The 24368-nt window shown below is 40.9% G+C and overlaps 2 protein-coding genes across 2 annotated transcripts; both read right to left on the bottom strand.

Annotated features, from left to right (window-relative positions):
* Positions 1-5076: 5076 nt before the first annotated feature.
* LOC129004888 (uncharacterized protein F54H12.2-like) lies at positions 5077-6399 on the bottom strand. Its single transcript, XM_054433581.1, has one exon. The coding sequence runs from the start codon at positions 6397-6399 to the stop codon at positions 5077-5079; it is 1323 nt and encodes a 440-aa protein (XP_054289556.1).
* Positions 6400-8208: 1809 nt separating this feature from the next.
* LOC129004886 (uncharacterized) lies at positions 8209-9345 on the bottom strand. The gene has a single exon (XM_054433580.1). It carries the CDS (start codon positions 9343-9345, stop codon positions 8209-8211), a length of 1137 nt encoding a protein of 378 aa, XP_054289555.1.
* Positions 9346-24368: the final 15023 nt, after the last annotated feature.

The following is a 24368-nucleotide window of genomic DNA, read 5'->3' as shown; positions in this document are numbered from 1 at the left end:
AGTCAGATCACCAGATGTCACGGAAAAGTCTATGTCTGCAAGCGCTGTTTCGCTCATTTTGACAACAGACCGACAGTCGTCGGTAAACGGGGTGAGCAGCGACTTGCAGACCACAAGAAGTATTGTTTAGACCACGCGCCATTGCGCACCGATCTGGCTCCGAAGAAACATATTAAGTTTGATAGGTACGAGCGTACACAGCGACAGAGATTCACTATCTATGCTGACTTCGAGTGTGCGCTCGTACCATACGATCGAGAAGACGACCGACCTCTCACAGATCCACCAACCGTCCCCCCTCCGGATGAAGATCCAGCAACAAGGCGAGGGGGAAAGCCACATCACCATCATCACAAGAACAATAGACCGGATTCTGAACATGTCAGGACAAGGAAGGTTCACAGACCGTACGCGTACGCTTACTACGTTCGTGATAGCCACAGGTTAGGAGCCGATCAAGAGGACCACGGTAACACGTTTTCGGAACTTCGTCTCTATAGGGGTGAGAATGCTGCGCATCATTTCATACAATCCATCAAGAAAGACGTCCGGCGTATAGGAGATGTTTTGTACAAAACACGCCGGACCGAACCACGATTAGATGCGCAGCAAGAAGCGGAGTTTCGTGCCGCCACCAGATGTCACATCTGTAAGAAACCATTCGTCGATGACGGTGACGGCCGAAACGATCCGAAAGTTCGTGATCACCAACACTCACCCCCCTACACGTTTCGAGGTGCAGCTCATCGGTCTTGCAATTTAAAATTCAAGGAGCAAGACACGATACATTGCTACTTCCACAATTTGAGCAATTATGATGCTCATTTTGTGGTAAGAGAGCTGGCCATAGACGGGGGTGACGTAAACGTACTCGCCAACACAGAAGAAAAATACATATCTTTTAGCAAACGATTCGTACATGACGGTGCGAATCGTCACAACCGACTCACACTCCGATTTGTAGACTCTTATAGATTTTTGTCCCGAGCCCTGTCAAATTTAGTTTCCCTAATGCCAATAGAAAATCTTCACATTACCAAATCATTTTTCCCTGACGATGCTGACTTTGCATTAGTACATCGCAAAGGAGTTTTTCCATACGAGTACGTAACGTCACTCTCGGTATTGGACGAAAACGTGTTACCTCCACCGGAATCCTTCAGAGACAGCATACGCAAGGAGGACGTAAAAGAAGAGGATTACGCTCACGCCCGACGCGTATGGTCACATTTTAATTGCAACACCCTCGGAGACTACGCCGACTTGTATTTGAAAACAGACGTGTTGCTGTTGGCGGACGTCTTCGAGGGTTTTCGGGACCAGTGTCTGGAACACTACGACCTCGATCCAGCCCACTGGTTGACCTTACCGTCGTACGCTTGGGACGTGATGCTCTTTAAAACTGACGTGACCCTGGATACCCTACAGGACGTAGATATGTACCTGTTCTTCGAGAAAGGGATCCGGGGCGGCTTGACCCAGTGCGCAACCCGACACGCTGTCGCCAATAATAAATATACCAACGCTACCACCGTCAACAATCCTTCAACATCAGCAGGTGGTAGCAGCAGCAGCAACAACAACAAGAGGCGATTGGAAGATGGCGTCAGCCGAGACGGTCGGTTCGCACCTGCGACTAGTGTTAGCGCCGTATATAACATTAACAACAACAATAGCAATAACAGCAAATATGGAGATTATATTATGTACTACGACGCTAACAACCTATACGGATGGGCCATGTCCCAGTCGCTCCCGTACAAAGATTTCGAGTGGCTGTCGCGTCAGGAAATAGACAATTTGGTCATCGAGGACATACCGGCAGACGGAGATGTAGGCTACGTCCTGGAGGTGGATTTGGAGTATCCACGAGACCCTCAACTCCATGACAAACACCGAGACCTACCGTTCTGTCCGGAACTGCGTAAAGCACCTCGAGACCAATTGCCATATGCGGATGACGTCCTCCGAACATACAGCGTAGGCAAATCTGCAAAACTAATGGTCACCCTGTTTGATAAAGACGCATACGTAATCCATTATCGAGCACTTCAGCAGGCGATGGACAACGGATTGCGTGTGCGTCGGATACATCGTGTTCTGCGCTTCAAGCAGCGAAAATGGCTACAACCGTACGTGGCGATGAATACCAGTCTAAGGCAGCAGGCCAAGAACAAGTTTGAGGTAGAATTATTTAAGCTTATGGTCAACGCTGTCTATGGTATGAGCCTCCAGAATGTAAGAAAACATATCAACATCAAATTGGCTACAAACCCGAAGACGTACACCAAGTACGTGGCCAAGTCTAATTTCAGTGACCGGACGTGGTACAACAAAGACTTGGCCCTACTACACATGAAGAAAGTCCGCGTCATCTTGGACAAGCCGGTGTACGCGGGTATGTGCATTCTGGACCACAGTAAGACGTGGATGTACGGTTTCCACTACCGTCTGCAAGAGCGGTATGGAATAGATCGGCTCAGACTTCTCTACATTGACACTGACGGGCTGATCTATTTAATCCGTACCGTAGACGTGTACGAGGACATGGTGAATCACCTGGACGACTTCGACACCAGCAACTATCCCCGGGACCATATCTGCTACGATCCGACCAACGCCCGGGTCCTGGGGAAATTCAAGGACGAAGCCAACGGGGTGATCATTAGTGAATTCATCGGCCTGATGGCGAAACTGTACTGCTTCATGTTCCTGCGGACCGGTAGCAGCGAAGACGGTGTCGGCGACGATACACCACCTGTGAAACGAGCCAAGGGGGTGAATCGCGCCGTAGTGGCCAATGGCCTGACTGTAGACGATTACAGACGATGTCTACAAGAACAGCGGGTCTTGTACACGGATAACGATCGATTTCAGACACGGCACCACATAATATACTCCGTTGTGGTGTCAAAACGATCGATGGCGCCGTACGATGACAAACGTTATATCGAAGAGGACGGCGTCAATACGTTACCGTGGGGCCACTATAGAATTCCAGCGCACCGGGCAATGCTATCGGCTCCAGAAGACTGCAACGGGAACGCCAGTAGATGCCACCGTCGGCGCAACATTGTATCGTCACCGTCAGCGACAATGGATGCGAGCGATAACGACGTTGACATCGAAGAAGTAGATTGAAGCAGTACAACAATAACATCAACATAGTGCGCGTATTTGCGGTGCATAAGCCTCAGATCGTCGTCGTGGTGGTGATGGCAAAGACAATTGACGGACAAATACTAGTAAAATGTATTAAAAAAAATACCAAATATTTATCATTAATAAATAGTAATTTATATAGGAATCAATTTTTAATAAGTCAATTTTTTTCAACTGTGATATTTGATAATTTTTTGAAACTGTGATATTTAATTTAGAATCAAATTATTTCAACTGTAACATTACTGTAATTGTAAAAATGAAAAAAAAAAGATTTTATCAGTATACACTTATTTATATTATGATGATAATTGTGAATTGTACAGAAAATATTTTGAAAATATATTCACTCACTTGTTCTTGTTTTGATTTATATAGAGTCATGATGGAAAATAAAAAGACCAACATTGTTTTCAAAATACACTTGTGTTTTTATTTTTTCCCAATCATTACTTATTCTAATGTACATTAGATAACTATATTATTATTTTTATTCAAATTTAAATTCGCTTTTTATACAATCCAAATAGAAATAAAAGACAGGTAAGTAAAATCAGTGGTAAAACATGTCGAAGAGTCTTCGAACCAGAACATCATTGTTAACAGCGTTGCTGGGTGTCACGAAGGAAGTGGTATCACCGTCAAACAGCTGTATGAAATCATTCATCGTCATGACGTACATTATGCGACAGTACAGGTAAGTCAGACAGTAGTGACCGCACACGGAAGTGTCGTAGCGTTGGAGTTGGTATTTATTGGATATGTAACGACGTGAATTGCGTCTTAAAAACTGTTGGTATTCAGCCAGATACGGTTGACGGCCGAAACTGTCGAAATATTCTATATGCGTAGCGTCACTGTCCATGTAGAAGGTTACCCAATGTTCACCACTCTCCGTGTGTGGCATGGTGTTCACCACTATGTCCGTCGAAGGCTCGATACGTGTCGGTAGACGGTCTGATGCGTACACTCCGATGTGCGTGATTCTATCTCTCGGTAATTGGTGCAAATATCTTTTGATGTCAGTACTGTTCATTGTGTCACGTCTTCTTCTTCTTCTTCGTCTTCTTCGGGAATAGTATTGAGACTGGCGTTGCTACTGATCGATGTAGTCGTCACTGTCATCGATGCTTGTGTTATAAGTGACAGTGGTGGTGATGGTGACGGTGACGGTCCTCCTGTCGTTGACGATATATCATCGTACAATGGGCAGCAGTGTGTCGTTTTCGCCTCTTCAGCGGTGAGTAGTAGCCAGCCACGTAACAGAGTACAGTTTGAGAGCGAGCAACGGTGTTGTACGGTTTTGTGTCGACCACATCGCAACACGTTGGCGGACAGTAGATTGCCAATCGAAGCAAGTGAACCACAGCCAATATCGCACAAATCCACCACATTTGTAATATTGTCACTCCATCTATTGTACTTGTTGTTGTTCACGTCTGTGATTAGATTCTTGATAATGTATTCTTTCTTTTCCACTCCCTTAACATATACGATGCTGCGACGCGAGAGGCAAGTGCGCAATTTATCGATCAACACGGAGTATGACACGTCACCGCGATTCCAGTCGAGTCCGTGACAATGTTTGGTCAACCAATAGGACTCTCTGAGTTTATCCGCAGTCAACGCGTCACGATCGAACGGTGCACGTGCGATGTGATGTAATAACAATGTGCCAGTCGACACGTCAACTACACTGGCTTCTTTCACTATGAAATCGTTGTTGTTGTCCTTGAAACACTGTAGGTCCAAAACCACAGCTGTGCAATCACTGTGCCTACATTGCTGCTGCTGCTGCTGCTTCTGTCGGTGCGACGGAGCTTGAAGGTAACAACGATCCATCACGATCAAAGGTCAGTGCGACACTGAGCTATGTGGTGGGGCAGCCGTGAATTTCTGTGTTGGTTCTTGTATTTAACCGCTGAAATCCACAGACACGTTGCGATGTCGGTCCACTTCGATTACATTGTCCATTTCGGCGTACACTATACAGTTGATGGAGGAGGCCAACGCTTCTTTGAATTGCAGTTCGATGCGCAAATTGCCGTTCCGTACCAGATTCCAGTGACTCGATTCGCCGGCCGACATGTCCGGCGTCAGGTCGAACGCCATCAGACAGTAGCCGTTCGGATAAGCCGATCTGCCGATCTCGTTGCCCTTGTCGGCGAACTGTATACCGGTGCCGGTGAACAGCGTGTGATAGGCGAGTGCGTAGAGTTTCGAGTCTCCCGTGAAGGCCGGTGTCAACGCCTTGCATGGCACTTGTTCACCGTCGATGTACAGAGCGAAATAGTTCAAATTGAAGTGTTGAAAATTAAATGGGTTTTTCTTGAAATCACCGTTGAACGCCACATTGTCCACCAATCCCACGATTATGCGTTTCGGCAACTGACCGAGAAACACACTGTCCAATGTCTTGCCCAGAATACCACTCGGTAGCGTGATGGATTTCACGTCCACACGTGTGATTGGATACTTGGCCGTACCACTTTCCAGCGTCTTGCTGTGCGCCACCAACACGCCGGGATTGATCTTACAACGACGCACAAACAGATTGGCCTCTCGAATGTGCACCTTGTAGTTCGTTGCTGTTTTCGACATTATGACAAATGAGTTTCTCGACCTGACGAGACGCAATCGCATTTCCACACCATTCAACATAAACTTGGCTTGATTGCACAAATCTAGATGTAAATTTCCCACCATATCGATGTACGTACTTTTCTTTACGAAGTCGCGACGTTTCACTAGTCCTGCGTTGTTTGCCTCGCAATCGTCCATTTTGTCGGCTATGTCTTCGTAGAACATTGTGCTGGTGAGATGTGACTTTTTTGCGCTACCGCCATAGTTCAGTAGATTTTCCAAATAGGCGCGATAAGCGTAAGTGTTGTTTTGTGGTGACACCAGTTTGTGATTGATGTACAGATCCACTTGACTAAACAGCGAGTGAAGCCAATTGTTAACCGGTCCCATCTCTTCGACTAACGCCTCTTCCACTTTTGTGCCATCATCTTTCACTATTGTCGCTTCGATGTGCAACAGAGATTGCGTCAAGTCCGTGTATTCTTCTCCGTTAGCCGGTATGACAAACTCTATCGGCGAATCGTCTGTCAAAGACGAGATCGGCTTGTACTGAATCCACTTGCCGTTCTCTATACTAGTCTGAGTAGGCGGTAACGAGAATAAATCCAATTCGGTTTTCACACATTCACACGATTTCTGATGAATGAATGACATTTTTTGTTCTTGTTGTAGTAGGAAAATATCGTCTAATTAAATATATCGTCTATCGACGGTATTCCTCTTGCTACTCTTCTTTTAGTAGATCTATTCCTCCTGTTTCTACTCTTCTTATTGACACTTTTAACTTTGCTGCTGCTGGCGCCGGAACGTCGAGGTAGTCTTTTTGTTGTAGTTTTACGCTTTTTCTGTCCCTTATTGATAACTGGTCTTTTCATACTCTTCCTCCTCCTCCTTCTCTGTTTTGTTGTGGCAGCGGTGGACGTCCGTACTCTGAGAAGTGTCGCTAACGACTGCGGTGTGACGCGATGGACACGTCTTTTCTTATATGTGACGGCACGACCACCTCCACTCAATACGCGTTCCAATTTGTCATCGGCTCTGCGTTTCAATGAGCCGGTGAATTCTTTGAGGCGTGCAGCGGCCGCGTACCTCGGATGTTGTGTACCACCAGCGGACACTATGTCGCCGAGGAAACCAACACCTGAACGCAAAGACTCTTTGCCCATGGCGGTTGCACCAGACTTTAGTAACGGCACTACAGACCGCATGAGTCCACTGAGGAAACTGCCGATGCCATGACCGCGCTGGTACGGTGCACCTCTGTACACGGACGATACACCGTTACCCGACTGTTGTAACTGTCGCCGATAGTAGGCCAAATACGGATCGTTCGTATTCATCGTGGTTGTTGCTGCTGCTGCTGCTGTTGCTACTACTGTTGCTGCCACTGATGTTTATGCTGTTGCTGTCGTCTTCGTTGATGTTGTCGCCGTCGTATTCGCCGTCGTATTCGCCGTCGTATTCGCCGTCGTATTCGCCGTCGTATTCGCCGTCGTATTCACCGTCGTATTCACCGTCGTATTCGCCGTCGAATTCGCCGTCGTATTCGCCGTCGTATTCGCTGTTGTCGTCGTTTTAGTTGTCGTCGTCGTTTTCGCCGTCGACGCCGTTTACGTTGCTGCTGCTCGTATATTTATGCCAGCGTGAGCGATCTGCGCAGGTGTAGTTTCATGCACGTAGTCCCAAAGTGGAATGGCAGATGATCGCCTGTGCTGCCCCTTAAGTCAATTTCCACGTTCTCAAATGTGCTCTTGATGACGGGCACGTAATGCGGATCGGTGAAATGCACGGTCTTGTGCGCGCCGTACATGTAGTTTGTCGTATCGATGTTGACGATCTTTAATAACGGTGCCACCGTGTCACCCACCAACTGAGGCTCCACCAAATCACAATACACATACATGTCACCCGGCAGTCCGGCTTGTATGTTGGCCGGCAGTTTGGCTTTCTTGTTTGTCTTCATGTCCGTCTCGACAGGATCGAACCCCAACTGCAGCGCGAGACCGGTGCTCAATTCCATTTGTACTACGTGACTGCGAATCGCTATTTCCACCACTTTGGTGTTTTCATCGTACATGAAAGTGGCGTAAAACCTCAAGCGTTCCATGGTGTTCAACACTTGTATCAACTCGGTGATATCGCTATAGTTGCCAGGCTCCACTTTGAGAATGTCCACTTTGACTTTATTGGTTTTGTCAGCACCGCCAGTGGCTATATCGCTGCGATCTTCATGGTAGATAAATATCTTCGCATCATCGCTCACCGTCAGAAATGAACAGGGGTAATGCGCTTCAACTAGAGCCACTTCCCATTCACCATCCGTCAGATGGATAGACGTAGGTAGTTGAGTTATATAATCAGCCACTGTGTTGTTCGGATAGTAATTCATTGAACTGTTACTGGGCAAGGTCAAATAGAACTGATTATGTTTACTCATTGTCACTGATACGCGGTTGTTGTCCTTTATAATTGTTTCACTTCTGACGCCGGTATCCAAGAGTTGAACTCGTCGCCGTAACCTTTCCACTTGACGAGATAACGCTTACTGCGGCCACTGCCTTTAGTGTCCAATATTTTATCGATATCGTACAGTCGGTCTGGCGGCACGGTGACTTTTTGCAATTCTTCTTCGTAGAAACGACCAATCAACGGTGACCCGTTCAAATCGTGCAACACGTACAACGGTAACGGATGATGACCGTACTCGCGGTCCACCACGAACACTTCTTTACTCCAGTTCGTCTCGTATCCTTTGGCAAAAATATTTTTTTCCTTTGCAATACGTACCGTATCGCCCGCCACAAATTTTGCCTTTCTACGCTTAGGTAATTTAGTCTTAATGCCGCTGCCACTACTGTACATGTGTCGCCACACTCGATATACGAGTTTCTTATCTTCTTTTTTCACATCAATCGGACGTACACTTCTGCCGTCAGCAGTAGTACCCAGACTGCTGTGCGCACTGTGATTGTAGGCGTTCACCAGTTGTTGTAGCACATCGATGTAACGGTATGTGTTTTTATACGTAAGATAACGCCACATGCGTGATTTCAAAGTGCGGTTCACACGTTCCACGACCGCCGCTTTCACGTCAGGGTTCTGTGTTGTAACATATCTAACGTCGTATTTTCTGAACAACTGTTTTACCTTGACGCCGGTGAACTCAGTTCCCTTGTCCGTCTGTAGACAGCGCGGTACCGTGACAGAGGATTTTTTAAATATTTTCTCGAATGCGTCGGCCACTTCTTTGCCGCTTTTTGTTTTCAACGCTATCACGTAAAGTCGTTTACTGAACACATCTATCACTGTCAGCAGATAGTTGACTCCATCGTTGAACGAGCTCAGACCGCGCATATCATTCAAATCCGCTTGCCACAGTTCGTCAGGACCGAATACCACGTAACGGTTGCGGGCGAATCGTTGACGCACCGGTCTGTGCAACGTGTAAGTGTCTTGTGTCCGTAACCAGTCCAGCACTGTTTGCCGTTTTGTCCTCTTCTTCTTCTTAACTTTTCCCTCCTTCTCGCGTATCGCATGTAATAGACGTGTGACACCACCGTATGATGCAGGATCTTCGGGATTGTAGTACACTCGTTTCATGATTTATCCGCACTACGGCGAAAACGGTTCCCACCTGTCCAACGGCGATTGTAATTGATCTCTATCAAGCTGTCGTTGTCTTCGATGAGCCGCCAACGAGGGCAATGGTGACGTAGGGGATAACGTACGCTGCTGATTGTAAGCCGAACGTAAACGATCGCGCATAGGTGTTCTCGGAGTCGATGATGTGATCGAACTACTCGCCACAGCCGACGTTGCGTCACCACGTAACGATCTGTATCCCGCACCCAGATACTGTAATGCTGTAGAATTGTTGATATACTCCTTGGGCACATTCATGTCGCGTAACGCGTTCATGACTTCGTACCACCCGGCGGGCATGTAATCCACCATACGTACTCTCACTATGCAGTGTAATATGTCCACGATATTTGAATCGGGAATTTTTTCATTTCGCACATACACCGCAAAGTTCTTATCCCAATTTATCACACTACCTTCGCGGACGAAAAATCGTAACAGATTACGCACGTCCGGCTTGTACGATTTGGAAAACGTGTCCACAATCTCCTCCATTGTACCGGGTGGTGGCGACGCTGTTGCTGCTTGCAGTAATGATGATGATGATGACGATGCTGACACACTGCGACATGACGACTGATACCGATCCGCTATAGACGTTTTCTATTTATTGTGACCGCTGACATTGCTTGTTTTCGGCAGGTACACATAATTAATCGGATCGTCCGGAAAGATAGTCGAACGAATGCGCATCTCATCCGGTGTGGACTGTTTCAAGTCTATTAATAGATACGCATGTGGATCACGTGTAGCTTCCGCATATGCTTCCTCTATAAATTTTGTATTATCCGGATAAATTTGACGGGCTAAATGTTTTATCTGAGCCCGATCTCTGGGGTTTTTAAAACACACTATGTAATGAGCATTCAATGAGATGTCTCTCTGACCTCGGCCCTGATGAAATAGATTCTGCGTTATAAAGAAAACACTCAAGTTCCTATGGTGTGAGCCTTTTGTAAATAAATCCACTACACTGACGTTTGTTTCACGCATCATGTCGTCCACTATGATCAAATTAGGTACACTACCATCGAAATCGTTCATGTCTGGCAGAGAGTTTTTATACTGGACAATACTGCCTCTGCCACTGTTACTGCTGTTCTGCTGCACATTATCATTTGAGTGAGGATGATGCCAATATATGTTAGCAAAATATGTATCACATATTTCATTAGCATGGTCTATAAAACGCATGACAAATTGTGATTTTCCAGACCCTGAAGGGCCGGCTACTAAGGCCGAAAATGGATGCTTCCACCTCAAGTCCATCTCACCTACTGACTGACTGACTACACTGACAACACTACAAACTAATTTATAACAATAGGGAATAAGGAGTGTAAATAAAAGACGAATTGATTATGCTCTCAACGTGACTATACGTATTGACTTACAAAACCTATCAAAGTTACAATATCATTTTAAGAAAATTAAAATTTTCATTAGTTTTGAGGTTAATAAAATAAAATATTTTATGTACATGAATGTAGTTTTTGTAAAAATTAAATTTAAATTTGTTTCAAACAAACTCCAATGGAGTATATTTACTGCCAGGTGGAGCGCTTCTTCTGACGAGGTTAAGTCTATCATCGAATCCCCTGTTGTACTGGTCAATGCGTTGATCTGTGATTGCCTCGTTGTAGCGTCGTGGTAGGTAGACACGCATGTAGTGTTCATCGCCGACTAGTCCCTCCAGCACGGCCATGACAGTCTCTCCGTACGGCGTGGTCACTCGTTCGAATTTCACAATACGATAAGAACACTCTTCACGGAGATCGACGATCTTCGTGTACGGCGTGTTTACTTGCACGGTGTTGAGTTCATTTTTCAAGTTCATCACACCACTGCTGCTACCTCCACTACCATTGACACTGACTGAATCGCATTTCGACATAATAAATGAGTTATTAAAAAATTTAAAGTCAAGCGAAACTGTACACACGTTCGATCCACACAGTGGTTGGACGAGGAATGAATTGTTGCAACAGCGACAGCGCAGTGGTGGGGAGAAGAATGCAGGTGTTTCGCAATATTTCTCAGAATCCACCCCTGTAGAAGTTTCTAGCACAGACCGGTTTTTTGTAGTTGTTTCTTTTTGTTTCGTCCCCTCGGCTGCAGCTGCGCGTCAACATGTGGCTTCTTGGAATCATCGCTATTGTTAACATTATTTTTTGTCTCATCCGATTGCATCATAGACACTGGCGCCACAGAACGTTTCTTCCTTTGTTTAATTCTTCCACCGTTTTCGATTGCGCAATCGATTGGTCTGCGCCATGCGGGTAGTGGCATCATCGACTGTATCACACCGTGTATTTTTGGAACTCCCGTCAAACGATCAACCCATAAATTTTCTAATTGTGTCAGTAAATTATTCACACTGTTGTATATTTTATCTCCTTTATTTTCATTCAAATATATGCCGGAACTGTGTGTTTGCACTCCTTCGTCAAATAATTGCAATTTCAATAAAACTCGACCTCGATTAGCGGGATTCTGTACGGTGTATTGAAAATCTTCGTCTATCCACATTATAACCGGCGAATCATTTGTCGATTTAACTATCCATCCTGCATGTTGTGCGTCTTGTTCAGGTTCTCTTTTTTTAATTTCGCTGCCACTATCGGTTTGTACATATTTCACATCACTAGTCGTCTTCACAGGTTTCTTGATAATTTTCTTTTTCTCATTTTGTTGCTGCTGCTGCTGCTCCTCCTCTGCATGAATCATAGGAAAAGTACTAATTGTGTTATTTTCCATCGCATGTATCTCTTCCATAATCAAGCGAATAGTTTCTTCTGCATCGGCAATACTCGTAGACATAATATTAATAAACACAAACCGCTCACGTAACGACTGTACTCACTGCACTCGCGGAACTAACTGAATTTTCGGATGTATTGTGATATTGACACCACCAGTAGCGTGTTCCTGCGGATAAATCAACAACTACTCTGATGTTAGTAATCACAAGATGACGTAATTACAAGCTGACATTACCACCTAGCTACGTGGATGATGTTTCTTCGCTATTAGAAGTATGACCACCGAAGAATACCTCATTTAAAAACACTTTTCTCGCTTTCTGTAACACACTGTTAATCAATAGCAAACGTCGCATGTCTTTACGTTTACGGCCAACACAAGCTTTATTCAGTGATAGATTAATCATATCTCTAGCACTGATCTCCATCGCGAAGTAGATACTGATGTAGACGGTTTGCAGGCTAGTAACAGACTTATAAGCGCTGTCAGGCATCCACCATAGAGACCTGGATGGTTCTAGGAAGCTGATAATAAAGCTGTTGTTTTGTCAACAAACACGTTGCCACCACCACATAATGCTCTAACAAAGGAGCATAAATAAAGCCCCTAATAAAGTCTAATAAAGCTCTAACAAAGAGATTGCGCCTTGTAAAAGCTGTTAGTACACAACTAATGGAACTATTTATCATCCGTAATTGACAGTTCTGAGAAACCGAGCCAGACTTTGCCGCCGTCGCCCCGACGCCTAGCCTAATAAACCTCAAAGAAAGAGACCGCGTCTCGTAAAAGCTTTTAGAAACTCAAATAATGGATCCGTCAATCATCCGTTAAGTGGATTTCTTTTTATTCTAGGATCAAAGGGAGCGCCGCTGATAATTGCTTTCCATTGTATTGAAACATCAAAGGGACAGCTGACTACACCTCTCTCCGTGGGAGGTCTCGCACATCCGGAGGTGCAGGATGACCAGGGGCGGGGTGGGGGGGTGGAGGTGCAGGGGGGAGGAGTAGGGGGGAGGGGTAGGTGCACGGGGGAGGGGTAGGTGCAGGGGGGAGGGGGGAAGTGCAGGGGGGGGAGGTGCAGGGGGGGAGGTGCAAGGGGGAGGGGGAGGTGCAAGGGGGGGAGGGGGGGGAGGTGCAAGGGGGGGGAGGTGCAAGGGGGGGGGAGGTGCAAGGGGGGGAGGTGCAAGGGGGGGGAGGTGCAAGGGGGGGGGAGGTGCAAGGGGGGGGGAGGTGCAAGGGGGGGGGAGGTGCAGGGGGGGGGTGCAAGGGGGGGGGAGGTGCGGCCGCAGGCGCAGGCGCAGGCTCCTTACTCCCCTCTTTAAGTCCCCCAAAGACTACTACTCCCGTATCAGCTGTTTTTATTAACTGCCGCTACAAAAAGATATTGACGATAACATGGTTACCTCCAAGGGCTGTTGGACCGAAACTTTATTTTTGTGACCAACTCCAATCGATTTCTCGTGGCCATAAATAACCCCCATAAACAAAAATATTAAAAATCCTAGTACAAAAATAAAAGTTTGTATATATACAATCCAATGTATGTTTGTTTGTTTGTCCTTTATGGACTCCGAAACCGCTCGACAGATTGTAATGAAACTTTAAGTTATTATTAAGCATTACTCAAGGATGGTTTGTGTGAAGTTTGGTGCAGATCTGTCAAAAGGGCTCCGCCCCAGTGGCTCTGGAGTTTCCCATGTTAACCTTAATTAATTATGAGTACTCATATTTAAATTTAATTAAAGAATCTTAACAGCTGGTTCAACTAAACGATTTGATTCTGTGATGTTCAATATCGTTAAAAACTTAATAGGTTTACCAACAGGGTGCAGCACTATTATTTTTTTGAATTTATGACAACAGCTAATTTGCAACCATAAGATGACTGAGCGTAGGGAACGAACTTTAACTGGAGGCGAGTTAGCGTAGCGAACGAGCTAAACCTGAAGGCAAGTGAGCGCAGCGAACGAGCTCCATTGTTTATAAAGCCCTTGAATAAATGTTTGAAAGCAAAACTATTTTTTTTCATTTTTATATAAATTATGTAATAAATATGTTTTATTGACAGTAACGCAATAATGTACAATAGATTGAATGTAATCTTAAGACGTCTTTTAAAATCGCAGCAACGCGCGCTGGGTATATATACTAGGCTAGCTGTTGTACCCGTGCTTTGCAACGGGAAGAGGACACAAAATAAAAACATTTTAATCTTTACATCTGTTGCATATAATAGTTACACATCCCCCAACGCTTTTAGAAACAAAATTCAACTTTTATGGCCTTAATAGAAACGTTTTAGTTATGACTTTCAAATCTTTTCATCTCCCTTAATAACATATTTTTTTATTTATTATTGACATTTTAAATTTAAATTTTGAAGTTACTACTAATTATTAAATTTAATTTTTTTTTTTAATTTCACTCTTTATATTAAATCACAAATCCTTCTATCTTCAGTTTCTTCACTCACAATAAATCATTAGCAAAACTAAGTCAGCTGTTATAAACTTTAGGAATATTGCTATGCCTTTTCAATACAGTCTTTTGAAATATTAAAGAAACTATATCTATAGGTACAACTAGCTGTGTACCCGTTCTACGCACGGGAATCTTATAGTATTCAGTTGAAACCTTATAAAGAACAGCTGTTGGTTTGCATATTTTCAGATATGCTGGCCAAACTATTATAGGTACATAACTTCATTTTATGTTGTTTGTTGTTGTTCCGGATCGGTATGACAATCAATAAAAGGTTAAATTACCTGTGTCCGCCGGTCGATCCTAATGCATCCTATTACAGGAGACGCATTTCGGCGAAATTGAATCGCCATCAGTCCTAATATAAGGTCTTGAGCTACCCCATTAGGTGCGTCTTGGAGTTTTTGAAACACGTACACGAACTGTACACTTATACCCATGACGAATAAAACATAAATACACGGTAGGCCTACTTTTATTTTTACTAATGGACATGTAGACGCGCGTCGGTCGTGTACCAAGTCTAGACTGAAAACGCTCATTAAAAAAAATTCAAGTTTCCTAGCCATATGCAACACTGATTCAAGGTCTTTTTCCCGGTTATCAAAACTCAAGAACAATTTTATACACAAAGAATCTCTATTTTCATTTACGGTTACCCTACAAATTATTGCACTTGCGATTAATTAAATCCGTTATGTAAGGAAAAACGTTTTTAATCTTACATGGTTTGGATTTGCTTTTAAAACGTGATCGGAATTGGTTGCGGTATTTGTAAACAACATTCAATGTAAACATATCAGTGACAGCTAGAAGAAATTTTTTTAACATTAGTCTTATGGGTTGCTAAGTAACCATGTTGGTTGAATTAAATAACAAGGAAAAGGTAAACAAAAGACTTGAAGTTGTAGCACGTGTTCATAATAAACCAACTACCCACAGTATACTAGCAAATTACAAATACAGTACAAAAGGAAAAACATCACTTGTTAATATTGAGCAAAGATTATACCAAAGATTGATTATACTTAAGATTACTCGAGACATTGTAGTCAAGGGTAGCAGTGCGAAGTCTAGGATCTGTTTATGACGAATACATTAAGGTATCTGCAATCCTAAAATGCTATGGGAAGGGAAGGAAACAGGTCCGTGACGTAGGAAGTAGTGAAGGAAGTAGTAAAGGCAATCATAAAATGCTATGGGAATAGAGGGAAACAGGTCTGTGACGTAGGAAGTGATGAAGGAAGTAGTAAATGCGAGCAGTCCGGAGTGTGGGGACTGTTTATGACGATAAGATTAGGGTATCTGCAATCCTAAAATGCTATGGGAAGGGAGGGAAACAGGTCCGTGACGTAGGAAGTGGTGAAGGAAGTAGTCAAGGCGAGCTGTCCGGAGTGTGGGAACTGTTTATGACGATTAGATAAGGGTATGGGCTATCCTAAAATGCTATAGGAAGGGAGGGAAACAGGTCCGCGACGTAGGAAGTGGTGACGGAAGTAGTCAAGGCGAGTTGTCCGGAGTGTGGGAACTGTTTATGACGATTAGATTAAGGTATCTGCAATCTTTAAATGCAATGGAAAGGGAGGGAAACAGGTCCGCGACGTAGGATGTGGTGAAGGAAGTAGTCAAGGCGAGCTGTCCGGAGTGTGGGAACTGTTTATGACGATTAGATTAATGTATCTGCAATCTTTAAATGCAATGGGAAGGGAGGGAAACATGTTTGCGACGTAGGAAGTGGTGAAGGAAGTAGTAAAGGCGATTAGTATGGAGTGTGGGAACTGTTTATGACGATTAGATTAACGTATCTGCAATTCTGAAATGCTATGGGAAGCAGGGAGAAAAACAGGTCCGCTACATTGGAAGTGGTGAAGGAAGTAGTCAAGGCGAGCTGTCCGGAGTGTGGGAACTGTTAATAACGATTAGATTAAGGTATCTACAATCTTAAAGTGCTATGGGAATGGAGGGAAACAGGTCCATGACGTAGGAAATGGTGTAGGACGTTGTAAAGGCGAGCCGTGTGGAGTTTGGGAACAGATTTATGTATCTCCGATACTAAGACTGCTTTCAGAGTGAACTAATGATTTTCTCCGAGCAAAGCTCGGTCCCCAGGTACTAATCTTGATTCGAACAGCTGTTCGTTATTTCATAGATGATTATGTGATAAACATTGGGAGAAAACTTTACAAAAATCGCACAAAATTGGGTTTTTAAACGTACGTAATTTTATTTACAAAGTAGTGACGCCATATTTTAATGGCTAAAGACAATCTCGCCAATCCAGTGAATACATTAAAATGATTTGGAACTTGATAGGTACTCTCGTTTTTCAGGAGAAGGTCGCGTAAAATGGCTCTTGGGCCGTAACAGACTGGAAGACAGACAGAAATTTAGATGAGACTTGTTTCGGTTTCTTTAATGTATAAAACGTAAAAATAACCTAAAAGTTTATGATTCTGAGCAATGTACAGACAAAACTCTAATTTTATTTATATAGATAAAAAATTTTAAACAAATAATTTAGCATTAAAGACAGCAGACAAAACTAATATGACTATCAAAGCATCAAGGACTAAACAATTTAACAGCAAATATAGTATATGTTTCATTGCATCTCTCTGATTCTACTCTACAAAAATATCAACAAACAACTTAATATACAAACCAGTTCTTTTAATCAGTTCCATCGTCCATTGGCTTTACATTTTCACACTTACCATAAAGTAAACATAGTATTTATCAGATATTTCATTGATTTTAGAAACAAAAGAACACTGTGTACTGCTTAGTTTTATGATATTTTTCTTGGTTTAATTTAATCAGTGGTATGGCAAAACACAAATAATAAATGTATCAAATAAAGTAAATGTGAACTGAAAGCTATGTTAAGATAAAATAAGAGTATTTTGTATTACCATTTGATAATTAATTATAGTTACACATATACAAAAGATTTTAAAAAACAAAAATCATTGACGTACAGTACAATTTAGTCATTGATGATATTCTTTAGTTTAATTTATGCATAGGTTTAGCAAAACACAATAACTTAATTTACCTAAACATACATATATAAAACAATGTGATGTGCAAGTTATGTTAAGTTAATCTAACACATGTTAAGGAGTTAGAATTTATTTAAAGTAGCCTCCAAATTCATATAAAACATCTATACATCGTAATTTTCATTAATAACATTATTTTCATAACTTAGAGGCTTTAAAAAAATCCAAAGCAGAGCCGGAGTTGATACAGCAACGGTTATAGAATCTTTTTTTATACAGGGTGAGTTTCTACTGACCGTGTTAACTTCGCCAGTGGGTTCTACTCACTAAAAGGAACAAAAAAGTTTATGGGAAGGTATGTCCGAAAATCCATATTTACCCAGATATCCGCCATTTTGTTTTTTATACAAAAATATTTTTATCTGTGAAGTTTTTTATTCGATGATTATGAAACTTGGTAAACATGTTACCATACACAAGACCTATAATAGAAAAAATAATAAAGTTGTTCCGATGGTAAATTTCAAAATGGCGGCCGTTTGAATTTTTCTAACTTAAATAACTCGAAAACGGCTAATTCTATGAAAAAATATCAAGAATACTTTTTTTTAGAATTTTTAATTTTCTATCAAACGATACCAAGATCAAAAAGATCGGACAAAAGATAACTGAAATAAACCGGTTTTTGTGTAAAAATAAGGCAAAAATTAAGGGTTCCCCGACTAACTTTGCCTTATTTTTACACAAAAACCCGTTATATTTCAGTTATCTTTTGTCCGATCTTTTTGATCTTGGTATCGTTTGATAGGAAATTAAAAATGCTAAAAAAAAGTATTCTTGACATTTTTTCATAGAATTAGCCATTTTCGAGTTATTTAAGTTAGAAAAATTCAAACGGCCGCCATTTTGAAATTTACAATCGGATCAACTTTATTATTTTTTCTATTATAGGTCTTGTGTATGGTAACATGTTTACCAAGTTTCATAATCATCGAATAAAAAACTTCACAGATAAAAATATTTTTGTATAAAAAACAAAATGGCGGATATCTGGGTAAATATGAATTTTCGGACATACCTTCCCATTAACTTTTTTGTTCCTTTTAGTGAGTAGAACCATAGACTAACCAACACAAGTAGACTTCTCATCCCATTGTAAATTTTGAAGCTCGTTTTTCATGACTAGTTCATGTACGCCACACTAGGTGCTAGTGTCGACGAAATTTTGTTTCTATTATTTTAGGGTCAATTTCTTGATTTGTGCTTTATTGTTTGGTTATATAACTAGGGGACAGGTTATTGTTTATGATTAGATCGTATTATTTGGTTAAACGAGGTTTTAAATGGCTGTTATAACGGGAAACAAATTGTAAACAAAACACGACCTCTACAGAAAACCGTACAGAACTAACAATAAAATTGTCTTCAGCTGTTCCATAAGGATGAGAAATCTACTAAGGGAGTATGTTTTATCTATGGTAGAACCCACTGGCAAAGTTAACACGGTCAGTAGAAACTCACCCATAATCATTGACATAGTTTTAGAATAAATAATCCATGATAAAAGGTTAGATTAAAATAATCCTACCTCATAGTTATGGAAAATATTATATTTAATTTCTTTGTATCAGCTGTCTGAAATTGTGAAATATGCAGTTTAGCAGTTCTTCTTGTTTACATTTAAATGTCAAAGCAAATGTAAACAAACATTGTTAGCTTTCTCATCGCAGCCATGGAGACCAATCAATATTTACTTTTAAAATCTTCACCTCACAACTTTTAAAGCCAAAAGGGCAAAGCCTACGGTCAGTATCGCAACGTGAATGGTCCTATAATGGTCCTTGGTATGGTAACTATATTTTTGTAAAATTTTAGCCCAGTTTGTTCAGTAGTTTTTGCACCTATTAGTAACACACATACAGACAGACACCATTATATTTTATATAATATAATAGTATAGATAGTATAGATAATCCAATGTATGTTAACCCGTATAGCTAACCCGAAGGCAAGTGAGCGCAGCGAACGAGCTCCAACCTAAACGTGAGTAAGCGTAGGAAACGAACTTCAACCAGGACGTGATTGAGCCATGCAAACGAGCTCATCATGGAAATTAACGAGCATTGACAAAAAACCAAATTAGGACAGGACAACGTCTGTCAGGTCTGCTAGTAAATATTATATATACATACAGGGTGATTCACATAAAGTGTGTGTGTGTGTGGTTTTTGTTGTACACCTAAGTGGTTCGCGAACTCATTTAAGTTAATCCCGCCTTACACCTAAACCAAATTTCATCATAATTGGACAAAAATTACTCAAGTTATCGCATGGGCACACACATACAGTATGTAAATTAAGTCTTGAAACAAACCTGTATTTTTAAAACCAAAATCGATAGAAATATTCTGTTTGTAGCATTGATTCTTAAAATAGCTTATGTAATTTTGTACACCAAAAAGTTTTTTAATCCCCCTAACAGGGTAGGGGGTATTGGGTGACTTATTTTTTTCAAATAGCAACCTCTCATTTTGAAGGGCTTGTCAAAAGAAACACTATGACGCAAACCCGAGGTGAATATCTCACAACTAGCCAAAATGGCGGGTATTCCAAAATAGGTGCTTTTTCACATAAACCAAATTTTGGAATACCCGCCATTTAGACTGGTAGATATTAGGGGTGAAATATCTACCTCAGGTTTGCGTCATTGTGTTTCTTTTGACAAATACTATTACTATTACTACTATTACTATTACCATTGCTATTTGAAAAAAATAGTCAACCCCAACCCTGTTGGGGGGGTTAAAAAATATTTTTGATGTAAAAAATTACGGAATCTTTGTTAACAATCAACGCCACAAACAGATTATTTCTATCTATTTCCATTTCAAAAATACAGATTTGTTTCAAGACTTAATTTACACACTGTATATAGTAGCCTTCCAGGAACCGACTTGTTAGGCGTTTATTTTACAGAGAACTTTAAATGAACAACTTCCCTTATTTTTGTTAACATTTTATGACATGCTATTTTTCATAAAAAATTTTGCCGCCTTTCAAAATGGCGGACAACTTAATTTTTCCAATTGCAACCCCCACTTTTTATGATATTTTTGGATTCTACGTAAAATTTTAAGACATTTTTCTTTTGAAATTTTTTTTATAATCCTAACTGTTTCGGAGATACAGCCTTAAGGGCGCGCTTTACCCCTGGGCCCTGACGCGCCACCGATTGCAAGGGTTTGCAAGATTTCTGTTTTCACCTGCTACATTGAAGGTAGAATCAAAGTTAAGGTCTCATATTAAAGATGATGACATTTTCTATAGTTCTTTGTTTCTATATTTAAATTATTTTAAATACACACCTTATAAACTTGGGTTGTAGTACAAGAAAAAAAGGTCTTTTCAACTAGCCTTAACTTATTTAATAAAGGTTTTTTGAACATTTGAAAAACGCAGAACTATAGATTGGTCTTTGTACTACTATAAGCCGTTTAAAGTGCGTAGCTATCATTATTTGTTAATTTTAAAACAGTAATCTTGGAAACGTCTGCAAGCGCTTCTCGCAGCGCTGTCCAATGGTGAAACATAGCTACTGAAGCCCGAGCTGAGGTAAAGTGCACCCTTAATAAGCTACACATTCCAATGCAATAACAATAACAGTCGACAGGTGTTATGTATACTTTGAAGTCCACATGAAAAAGTGAATATATTTGTAGGCTTATAGGTTTTAATTGTTTAACCTCTTCTTAAACAAATTAAACACCTCGAGCAATGCTCGGTCTCCTGGTACTTATACTGTATATATAATACAACAGACTCCCTCTTATCCGGACTCCTCGGGACCGAGACCAGTCTGGATAACAGTTTTTCCGGTTAAACCGACGTCCCCTAAAACTTGTTAAAACAGACCGTTTACTGTGATATTCGACTTAAATTTAGGAGAGCATTGTATTGTATTTAGACACGTGATCACTGGTCTCAAATCTTTCCCACGAGAACAGTCGTTTCAGTACCACCCACTTCCTGCCAATCTAGTCCGGTTAAACCAATGTGCTGATAAAAACTGCCTGGTTAAAGAGATGCCATTTCCGTACCAGTACGTCAGCCGTGATACTGTACATCACGGACTTGACGTACTGGTACATCATCCGATGCAAATGGGTTGAAGAAAAGATCAGAGGTGATGTTTAAAGATGGAATCCTTAAATATATACATAGAATGGTTGGTAGGTATGTCAAAATGAAGGCTGTGATGTATATAAAGAAATATAAAAACTAATTTGGTACTTAATTTTGAATTGTTCTTGTCTAGACTTCTTTCAAATGAATAATTTGATTTCATCTACAGGAGTTATGTATCGTATAAAGCACAGACTAAAGTACCTACGTTAGTCACCATGGATGAAGTAAAAACAAATCTATCTATATACTAATTTGAAACAGTTTTTCTTTGTGACAGCTAATTTGAGAGAACGGCTGGGCGAAGAAACTCGGTAGAGGTGTCTAAAGAAAGGGCTTGGTCTGTAGATAAGCCATCAAAAGAGAGACGTGGTAAATTCCCTTGAGGATCTGCACCAATGGCCTTTAAATTCCCATCCCATGTTATTCTTATGGGGAAAAACAGGTTTTTTGTCACAGCTAAGTTCAGAGAATGGCTGGGCGTAGAAATTTGGTAGAGGTGTCTAAAGAAAGGTCTGTAGGTGACCCATCAAAAGAGAAACAAGGTAAATTTCCTTGGGGCTCTGCCCCAGAGGCCTTTACAGTCCCCTCAGCAGATCTGGTTACATTATGACATATGTATAATTTTACACTACTTTTTAATGAAACAGCTGTTAATATTTAAATTGTGATTTACTGAATTTGTCAAAATGAAGTATTTGCAATGGTTTTTTTTCTGATTTTAAAATTGATTTTCTTCTGCATCGTGTCATGTTTTGCAATATAATGTTCTATTTCCAAATCAGTGAAAAGTCCTAATATCTCAGAAACTCTTAAAATTATTTCTTATGGAGTTAACTTATGTCTATCGTATATATGGGTTGCTTTCTGCCTTTTTTTACCACTTCTTGGAGATTGTACGAAGGCGTGCTGCATGTAGATGATATTCTTTGGCGTATTGCATCTGTAGACAATACTTGGGTTGGTGTAATTATTACAATGGAAAAAAGCGAGAAATCCTGGACAATTTGATATAGGCCTACTAAAAATAAAACTGAATTAACACTGTGCTACATTTTTTGAGCAATCATTGAAAGAGCCGATTTGCAAACAATGGAAACATAAGAAAGTCATAGAACACAACCAAGTAGAAGAAATAGAAATAATGTGTTTTTTCTTTATTTATAATCGTTATTGTAGAAAACTCTAAAAAACAAGATCAGCTTTTGAAAAAAGATAAGATATTTACAAAGAAATTTTGTTTATATCTAACTGTTGTGTACATCATGAGTATTTCCATAATCTTTGAGTTGACTTTTATAAAGTCATCGGAAATTATGACCGTTATTCGTTTTAAAATAACGCCTGTAATGCTTCGCAATTGCTCGAATTTGAGCAACAGGTACACTAGTTACTCTGATTTGAGAAGTATATATTAGTTTGTTTTCATTAATTGAATTAACATTTTTCAGCTGATTGAATAACGTAAATAAACAATTCAAGTCTTAATTACTTTCAGAATGCTATGATAGGCCCTAGTTTGTTTTTACAAATAACTATTGAAAATTTCGAGTGATTTGTATATTTTTTCCAGGTGCGTAAAAAAGCTTTAAAATGACACCTTGTTTATGGGAATTGGTGAATAATTAAGGAAGATAATGGCATACCGAAAAAATATTAAATATGAAAAATATAGAAATAATAATAACTAGGTGGCGTTCGCAGAGGCATCCACAAAATTGAGCGGAGTCATCAAGGGTTTATATTATATTGTTTTGGTCATACTGCAGTAATACCAGTCGTTTTAATGCATGCGTTGCGGGTCTAAAGTAGCAATTTTACTCTTTAGGAAGTAAAAAAAGTTTTTATCCTCTATGGAGTAAAAATAGTTTTTATTCTCTATGGAGTAAAAATAGTTTTTATTCTCTATGGAGTAAAAATCAGCTGTTGCCAACTCAGTTGTAAATTTCTATTAAAAAATTTTGCATGTATCGAATAATGTATAGATTCGTGCTTCGAAATAATTTTAACCTACAGTCTACAGTCTCTTCCCATAGCATTGCAGATACATTAATCCATTCCCACACTCAACACGCTCACCTTTACTACTTCCTTCACCACCCCCTACGTCGTGGACCTATTTCCCTCTCTTCCCATAACATTTTAGGATTGCAGATATATTAATGTAATTGCCAAAGACAGTTCCCACAATCTGCACTGCAAGCCTTACCACTTCCTTCACCATTTCCTACGTCTAGACTTGTTTCCTTCCCTTCTCATAGCATTTTTAGAATTAAAGATACATCAATCTAACTGCCACAGACGGTTTTCACACTATGCTCATACTTTACTACTTTCTAAGCCTTTTTCTACATCGTGGACCTGTTTTCATCACTCTCCATAGCAATTTAGTATTTTAGATACGTTAATCTAATTGCCACAAACATTACCCACACTCCGCACTGCTAGCCTTTAGTACTTCTTACACCATTTTCTATGTCGTGGGGATGCTTCCATCCCTACTTATAACATTTCAGCATTGCAGATACATTAATTTAACTGCTACAAACGGTT

This window comes from Macrosteles quadrilineatus, unplaced genomic scaffold (genome assembly GCF_028750875.1).
Source record: "Macrosteles quadrilineatus isolate MER2022 unplaced genomic scaffold, UCM_ALF_1.0 Scaffold_12__1_contigs__length_5162894, whole genome shotgun sequence".
Lineage (NCBI taxonomy): Eukaryota > Metazoa > Arthropoda > Insecta > Hemiptera > Cicadellidae > Macrosteles > Macrosteles quadrilineatus.
Note: the sequence above shows the minus strand (reverse complement) of the source record. Positions and strands in the feature narration are given on the sequence as shown.

What these genes read in the sequence shown, in the direction of transcription:
- LOC129004886 (XM_054433580.1), bottom strand. Translation starts at nt 9,345, where the DNA reads ATGAAACGAGTGTACTACAATCCCGAAGATCCTGCATCATACGGTGGT.
- LOC129004888 (XM_054433581.1), bottom strand. Translation starts at nt 6,399, where the DNA reads ATGTCATTCATTCATCAGAAATCGTGTGAATGTGTGAAAACCGAATTG.